General features: G+C 36.7%; 2 protein-coding genes across 2 annotated transcripts; one reads left to right on the forward strand and one right to left on the reverse strand.

The window, feature by feature from the left end:
- The first annotated feature begins 466 nt into the window (after positions 1-466).
- On the forward strand, positions 467-5,308 carry LOC125218374 (4-hydroxy-3-methylbut-2-en-1-yl diphosphate synthase (ferredoxin), chloroplastic-like). The gene is made up of 20 exons (XM_048120028.1): positions 467-654; positions 878-1,091; positions 1,457-1,614; positions 1,806-1,912; positions 1,994-2,094; positions 2,193-2,269; positions 2,358-2,477; positions 2,569-2,799; positions 2,916-3,032; positions 3,123-3,197; positions 3,285-3,362; positions 3,484-3,543; positions 3,635-3,697; positions 3,785-3,929; positions 4,017-4,155; positions 4,237-4,314; positions 4,401-4,560; positions 4,633-4,731; positions 4,814-4,918; positions 5,010-5,308. The coding sequence occupies exons 2-20, from the start codon at positions 908-910 to the stop codon at positions 5,109-5,111; spliced, it is 2,199 nt and encodes a 732-aa protein (XP_047975985.1). The 5' UTR covers positions 467-654; positions 878-907; the 3' UTR covers positions 5,112-5,308.
- Positions 5,309-7,354: 2,046 nt separating this feature from the next.
- On the reverse strand, positions 7,355-7,837 carry LOC125221294 (classical arabinogalactan protein 4-like). The gene has a single exon (XM_048123417.1). The coding sequence runs from the start codon at positions 7,835-7,837 to the stop codon at positions 7,355-7,357; it is 483 nt and encodes a 160-aa protein (XP_047979374.1).
- Between the last annotated feature and the right edge of the window lie 541 nt (positions 7,838-8,378).

Consider the following 8,378-nt stretch of genomic DNA (forward strand, 5'->3'; position numbering starts at 1 on the left):
TCTGAGGAATTTAAGCAAAAAATAAAAATAAAATAAATGAATTGCGGTCTAGTCGAAACGATTTCTCAGAATTATCGTAGATTTATAATTAAAAAGAAATGAAGTTGATTTTTAGCTTGAAAGTGAATCCAATTAAACTTTGAGTTTTGTAGTTTTCAACCATAAATGAAGACTTATCATAGAATCCATATCTATTTTGAACCAAGATTGTAGGTTGTAGCATGGATTGCTAATGAACCAAGATTGTTAAGCTACGGATTCAAAAATTGTCTAAATTCATTTGTTGAAAATTGCACTTTATTAACTTAACTTTGATTTGAACAAGGATTAACGATCCTATAGTTTTTTCTTAGAAACATTAGAAATACATTTTTCTGATAATATTGTAAGGACTCGAAAAATTTTTGTCTTTTGAAACTAGCATATGGAGTAGTACAATTGCCAAATGTTTGTAGAGCCCAAAAAAATGCAAGTATTTGTTGAGAAATTTGTATGGCTAGTGATCTTTGGCAGCTTTATCAGCTATCACAGCTTTGGTTGCTCTCACCAATTCTATGATTCGCATATTCTGCTTCCATAATTCTACAAATTTAATTTCTACGACGCCCTTCCTTTCAAGCTCCCTCCACCGTCTTTCATCTCAACTAATTTTTCGTAAGATGGTTCTTGATATTTCTGTTTATATCACTATTGTCTCTGGCTTGGCTTTTTTTTTTTACTGCATAGTTTTTTTGGCAAATAAATTTCATTGTTAAAGGTTCAGGAATTGCGTTTTTATCTTTTTTTTTTAAAGATTATTCAACTCCTCCTCCTCATTCATGCGTGTGTGCTTTGAAATTAATAAAAATGGATACTGTGGTGGTTTTTGTTTTGGAAGGGTGAAGGTTTTCAGTAGGTGGTGGTGGAAATGGCAAGTGGAGCTGTTCCAGCTTCGTATCATCAGAGCATTGGATTTGCAAAAAGTTGGGATTTTGCTAGAGTTTCTGACTTGCAAAGCTTTAAATTTCGACGTAGCAAGGGGGTTCCTGTTATCAGAAATTCCATCAACACTGTTGAACTTGAGCCTGCATCAGATGGAAGCCCCTTATTAGGTATTCTTGTTTATTCGTAAAGGCCATCATTTGTTTTCCTTAAGGTATTCTTGTTTATTTGTTAAGGCCATTATTTGTTATCTAGTAGTAGTAGATTTGAACCATTCGAAAAATAGGAAAGCTCGTGTGAATGGTTAATTGTCGGTTTAGGTGGAGGAGAAAGCATGATAAAATGGACTACAACTTAATATCAACTTGCTTTCTTCCATATATCTGCTGAATAGTTTCATGTTCGATCTTGTAGTTATTTGGGACTGAGAATTTAATGCCTTAGTCATTGCATTTTTTTCCCTTTTTTGCCTGATTCTTGTGATGATAGTTGAGTATGCTTGCTCCAGTGTGATTCATAATACTTTTGAATGTAGTTCCAAGGCAGAAATATTGTGAATCGATACACAAAACTATAAGGAGAAAAACCTGCACGGTTATGGTGGGAAACGTGGCTCTTGGTAGTGAGCATCCCATCAGAATTCAAACTATGACCACTACAGATACAAAGGATGTAGCTGCTACAGTTGAACAGGTCTTCGTTTTTCTTTTAATTTTCTCCCTTCCATATTAGAAGAGGTTTTCCCTTAAAGCCTTGATAATTGTTGAGGACTTGAGGGCCTATGTTGGAAGAAAAAATTTCACTTCATAATAATTAGACATCATTGTTTTTTGGAATTTGATCACTACTTTTTCACGTCCTTAGTTGAGTCGTTATATTTACAGGTAATGACAATAGCAGACCGAGGAGCAGATATTGTTAGAATAACTGTTCAAGGAAGGAGAGAAGCCGATGCATGCTTTGAAATTAAAAATGCACTTGTTCAGAAGAAGTAAGTAATGCATCTAAAATTTTTATATCTGTGTATATTACTAGCTAGCATAGTGCTCATGTATCCAATTAATATGCACAGTTACAACATCCCTTTGGTTGCGGATATTCACTTCGCTCCATCTGTTGCAATGCGGGTTGCTGAATGCTTTGATAAAATTCGTGTTAATCCAGGAAATTTCGGTACCTTTTCAACACTTTTTCTCTATTTTCTTTCACTTGGTAAAAAAAATAACGATGGTTTGTTTGCTGATTAAATGTAACCTGATTAATATAATTAGCTGACAGGAGAGCACAGTTTGAAGAGTTGGAATACACAGAAGATGATTATCAGAAAGAACTTGAGCATATTGACAAGGTATGTTGTGTGGCTTTACAACATGAATACCAAATGTAGTAACTTATACAAATATGAGGTTATAGATGTGGATGTTTCAACAAATTAGGTTTTCACCCCTTTGGTTGAGAAATGCAAAAAGTATGGACGAGCAATGCGCATTGGAACTAACCATGGTAGCCTGTCAGATCGTATTATGAGCTATTACGGAGACTCTCCAAGAGGAATGGTAAGGAACGACTCATAACTTGAATCAAAGTAGTTTCCTTATATGGGCAGTTCTAGTACCTATATGTCATGTTTATCTGACCATGTAACAGGTTGAATCTGCATTTGAGTACGCTAGGATTTGTCGGAAACTGGACTTCCACAATTTTGTATTTTCAATGAAAGCAAGCAACCCTGTTGTCATGGTCCAGGCATACCGCCTTCTGGTTGCTGAGATGAATATTTTGGGATGGGATTACCCCTTACACTTGGGAGTAACTGAAGCTGGTGAGGGTGAAGACGGGCGCATGAAATCTGCTATTGGCATCGGGACACTTCTTATGGTACGTCTCCTCATTTGCAACTTACTGACGGGAATCAAAATCAGGACATGTAAAACCTGCTTATTTAGTATCCAAACATATCTGTAGTTTTCTCAAGATCGATGTTAAATATTCAGGATGGTTTGGGTGATACGATTCGTGTTTCTTTAACTGAACCTCCGGAGGAAGAGATTGATCCGTGTAACAGATTGGCTAACCTTGGTATGGAAGCTGCTGAGCTGCAGAAAGGAGTGGTAACGCATACAGAGCTACTATTAATTTTTTTAAATCTTCAATTTTTTATTTAGCAAGAGGTTGAGGGGTTGTTAGTATTTAATAACCAGGAACCTTTTGAAGAAAAGAACAGACGGTATTTTGATTTCCAGCGTAGAAGTGGTCAGTTGCCAGTTCAAAAGGAGGTCTGGCTATGCTCGTTAGTGTTGATTCTTACAAAGAATTTCTTTCAGGGCTTTGGAACTAATAGCTCTTTGATGTTTCTGATACAGGGTGAAGAAGTTGATTATCGAGGTGTTCTCCATCGTGATGGCTCAGTTTTGATGTCGATTTCTGTGGATCAGTTGCAGGTCTCCTGCAACCTTTTATTCTCTTTCTTTGACAATAGCATCTGTCAAGTTCAAAAACATTTTTGGATATCATTACTCCTATTTCTGGTTTCATGATTTCATATCCTCTTTTGTCGTGTAGGCACCTGAAGCTCTATATAAGTCTCTAGCCACAAAACTTATTGTTGGAATGCCATTTAAGGTACACTCAAATCTCCTCCACGGCTTAAAACATGACTTTCAGATTTCTTCGTTGGAGATCTTTATATATGGAAAGTTCGACACTGATGCAGGACCTAGCAACAGTAGATTCAATCTTATTGAGGAAGCTTCCACCACTAGACGATAAAGATGCTGTAAGCCTGGTTTCATTTGGGCCAGAGCTTCCTTCTTACATCTATAAATCTCTATTATTTGATCATGGTTTGTTGTAATAATGCCAGAGACTTGCTCTCAAACGGTTGATAGATGTTTCTATGGGAGTTATAACTCCTCTGTCAGAGCAGTTGGCGAAGCCATTACGCAATGCCCTTGTTATGGTGAATCTCGATGAATTGTCTAGTGGCGCTCACAAGCCTCTTCCCCAAGGTGTGCACTTTTTCCTAATACCAAAATCTCAGACACAAAATTGTGTAAATTATAACAATTACTACTAAATTAGCGATGATCGTTCAGGTACACGTTTAGTAGTCTCTGTACGGGGAGATGAACCTCTAGATGAGCTAGAGATTCTGAAGAGTACAGATGCTGTAATGATCCTTCATTACGTACCATATACTGAAGAGAAGACTAGCAGAGTCCATGCTGCAAGGAGGTAGTTTTAATCTTGTATGTCAATGTAAAAATATTGTTTTCCCAATCAGATCTTTTGGATTGATGATCTTGTTGATTGCAGGCTTTTTGAGTATCTATCAGAGAACTCGTTAGAGTTTCCAGTAATTCATCATATAAGATTCCCTGAAAAAGTCCACAGGTAAATCAGAACTAACATCAGTTTGATTAGCTGAGAATCTGAGATGAAGAAGAACTTATATGGGGTAGTTTTGTGTACATTGGTAGGGATGACTTGGTGATTGGTGCTGGGACAAAGGCAGGATCCCTACTCGTAGATGGATTGGGAGATGGAGTCCTACTAGAAGCTGCAGATCAGGACTTTGATTTCCTCAGAAATACGTCTTTCAATCTGCTACAAGGTTGCAGAATGAGAAATACAAAGACAGTAAGTACGAATGAAGGATTTCACAACAAATCGAACTAAATTTCAGCCACTGACATATTATGATGCGTCCAGGAATATGTGTCGTGCCCGTCATGTGGAAGAACATTATTTGATCTTCAAGAGATAAGCGCGGAAATAAGAGAAAAAACATCTCATTTGCCTGGTGTTTCAGTAAGATCACTTATTCCTGAAAAGAACAATAATGCATCGTGTGTCGTTGAATGGCATAATCTTACCTTGTTGTGGTATGCAGATTGCCATCATGGGCTGCATTGTCAATGGACCCGGAGAAATGGCTGATGCAGACTTCGGCTATGTTGGTGGCGCTCCTGGGAAGATCGACCTCTATGTCGGAAAGGTACCACTACTCACTCATATTTGTCCTTTTTTTTTCTATAAACACTAGTTTCTTTATGTTTTGCTTATCCCTTCATTTCATGGGAGTTAAGACGGTGGTGCAACGAGGCATTGCCATGGAAGGAGCAACAGACGCATTGATACAGCTGATCAAAGATCATGACCGCTGGGTGGATCCACCTGCACAAGATTAGGAGGATGCATAAATACAGTATTATCTAGATATGATAAATCATGTAGCTTTGTCATTTTCATATTGTTAAAGAAAAAAGTTCAGGTCAAAGTTATATATGGAAGAGATATGTGAAACACAAACACAGATGAAGCATAACTTACTAATAATAGAAACTAATATCCAAGATGTTGCCCGTATTTGGATATTTTTACGCAACTAGTTTTCGAGTTCCAAAACCTGTTACTTTAGCATATTTCATTTAGAAATCATATGCCTCGACATCCATTTCGATCTCTATTCCTATCTTAAGAATAAGGCCTTTTAATGTAGTATATATCATCCATACTTGTAGTAAACAAAAAAATTAGCACCACCTAAGTTGCATTACATCTTTGCCAAATAGTTAAGGAGTAGTGCACATCCTCAAATCTCATTTAATGATAACCATAGTAACTAACAAGTCGTCCAAACATTAATTGATCTGTACACATTTTATATAAAAATTAGCATACAGATCGTGCAAATTAGCATATATGATTTGATGTATATGGTGATATCAATGGAGGAGAAGGCAATATTCTAGTTGAAATATAGGAATAAACTATATACACATCCTCCAAATTATCTGTGACGTAACAAAACCAAGCAATGCGAATTCTGCATTCATTCATTATATGACTGGTTTCATGCGATTTGAGTTTCTTATTATTCATGGAAGGTTGTCTATGATTTGAGTTTCTTAGTATTACAATGGAAGGATTTTAGTTTTTACCTTTGAGTTGGAGATTGCGGCACCACCGAAATTTTCACCTTTTTGTTCTTGGATGAGAAAATGAAAAATGAAAGGTTTTTCTTGTACGAAATTGACAAAAGAAACGTTTTAGCAACTGGAATAGTTTTATTCTTTATGTAACGAGTGGCTATATGTCAATTTTATATTGGTGAAATGTTTTAGAAAAGTTGGATTTAGTCATTTAATCTTTATTCAAAGTTAATATAGTGAATCCACGATATTCACACCTGTAATTGTATAAAAGTGCTGTGTTACATTACAATATTGATTTGTTTTGGCATGTCATTATCTGATTTTGAAGGTGCTAAATACTTGTGAGAAATTTCCAACAAAATAGTGATGTGGTTATTTGGTTTTGGGTTTACTCACTATGTCTCGTTAGTAGTATTATCTTCTTTCTTCTTTTTTTTTTTTTTGATAAAAAAAGCAGGCTAAGCCTAAAAAGAAAGTAAACTAACGACAATATGAAATGTCTAATCCATCATGAAGGAGCCAAATATTAAGACCTGATGGTGGTTGATCCAAAACAAGCACCCCATGAGCAAAGCTATAGGCATGGTGCGATAAGAAGTCCGCCGCAAAATTCCTCCCGCAATGCACATGGCGCACCATTGCTGAGTCAAATTATGAGATTAATCTGCTGAATGAGTTTGTTTGTGAGTTTGTTTGTTTTGGAGAAATGATTAATGGTAAAAGATCAAATCCTTTGTGACTAAAACTAGCTAGGTAGTTTTAATAATGTTTATTTGTCTCTTAAAATATAAATTACTTTTTTCAGTTTATACTTTAAAATGATGAACTTTTAAATTTTTAAAAAAATTATTTAATTATGTCAGATTCATTTTCTGCTAACAATATTTCAATATTTTTTATTCTCTCTCTTCCGAACAACATAAAGATATACTGAGGATATGGTAGAAGTTTAATGAAAATGCTTAACAATTTCCTAAAATGTCAGGCCATATCAAATAAATTTCTTCCACAAAACGTGAAAAGGGTATGTCATAACTCATAGAGTCATAGCAATAAAAATTTGGTCGGAGATATAAATGTTAATTTATGAGTGATGAATGACAAATTGACAACGAAACCATACATGTTGGTGGTATCCCACCATTTTTTTCCGCGACCAAACAGCACAACATTTATTTTTGTAATTTCTTGTTACGCTTAATTAGTCCATACCATATATGGTTTATCAGGAGTATATACTAATCATATGTTTTCACACTTTGATGCTCTGTTCTGAAAATCGATTGAAATACACAAAATATAGCTACTTATTGCTAGTTGCTGTTGAGACTTCCATCGGAATGGAATATGGATGGAAATGCCTTTAGCTCCAATAACAAATCATTCAACCAATCAAATAACAAAATTATTGGAAAAAATAGAGTGATATTAAAAAAGCAAGCACAGAAATTCGGAATTCGTATATACTAGTATGAATATGATCTGAAAATTTGAATCTACAGAATCTCTCTCCTGGCGGCGTACCCGTACTGCGACCGCTGGATATTCTGCTGCCGCTTTTTGTACACCACCACGCCGGCGCCGACAATCAGCACTCCGGCTATCACTCCCACCGCCACGCCGACTTTCTGGCCGCTACTAATTCCGCCGGATGAGTCGCCCTTGTTGTCCAGATCTGCCGCATTGGGCTCACTCTCGCGCTTGATGTCTCCGGCCGGCGCGGGAGAGCTAGAGGGAGACTTGTTGTCCGGAGTCGGTGCGGGAGAAGGTGAGTGTGAGTCGAGATCTGGAGGCGGCGGCGCCGGAGGTGAGGAGAGGGAGTGGGCGGGTGAAGGCGCGGAGGACGGAGGCGTAGAAATTTGGTCGGCGGGTGGATGCGTATGTGGAGAAGGGGAATGCGCCGGCGAATGATCGGAGAGGACGGGGTAAGTAAAGAGGAGGAGCGAGAAGAGAGAGATAATTGGGGAAATGGAGGCCATGGATGAGATCTGATTGTTGGATTGGAGCTTGAAAGTGAGTGGAATAGTAATTGACTATACGAGAGAGAGAGAGAGAGTTGGGGATCTGAGAGAAGAGTAGAAAACAAGTAATGAGGGAGATGAGAGCTTTGTTTGTGAAAATGGAAGATCTAAGAGCTATTCAGAAAGTAGAGTATCTGCGCACGCGTGTGTTAGCGCGCGTGAGATAGATAGACGAGAGAACGTGGATGGAATGGTGGTGTCAGAGAGGGAGTTTTGTTTTATCTTGTTTATAATCCAAAATTTCAGAACAATATCATTCCCTGCACCGCATTCTACGTCTATAATTTTGTCTAAACTAAATATAATTTTTTCCTATATACTGAAAATATATTTTTATCTTTTTAAATAATCTCTTCTTCTTTTAGGCAAACATAAATAAATTATTTTAAATAGATCAAATGAAAATAAAATAAAATACGAGAAAATATTTAAGTATATGATAAAATAAAGTAAAAATGAATGGATTTATTTTTAAAAATAAATACTTCAACTTAGTTAG

The sequence above is a fragment of the Salvia hispanica genome, chromosome 4 (genome assembly GCF_023119035.1).
Source record: "Salvia hispanica cultivar TCC Black 2014 chromosome 4, UniMelb_Shisp_WGS_1.0, whole genome shotgun sequence".
Taxonomy (NCBI): Eukaryota; Viridiplantae; Streptophyta; class Magnoliopsida; order Lamiales; family Lamiaceae; genus Salvia; species Salvia hispanica.

Coding starts and splice junctions, on each gene's coding strand:
- LOC125218374 (XM_048120028.1), top strand. CDS start 908: ATGGCAAGTGGAGCTGTTCCAGCTTCGTATCATCAGAGCATTGGATTT. Junction 2,270..2,357: donor AACTTGAGCATATTGACAAG/GTATGTTGTGTG, acceptor TCAACAAATTAG/GTTTTCACCCCTTTGGTTGA. Junction 3,198..3,284: donor AGTTGCCAGTTCAAAAGGAG/GTCTGGCTATGC, acceptor TTTCTGATACAG/GGTGAAGAAGTTGATTATCG.
- LOC125221294 (XM_048123417.1), bottom strand. CDS start 7,837: ATGGCCTCCATTTCCCCAATTATCTCTCTCTTCTCGCTCCTCCTCTTT.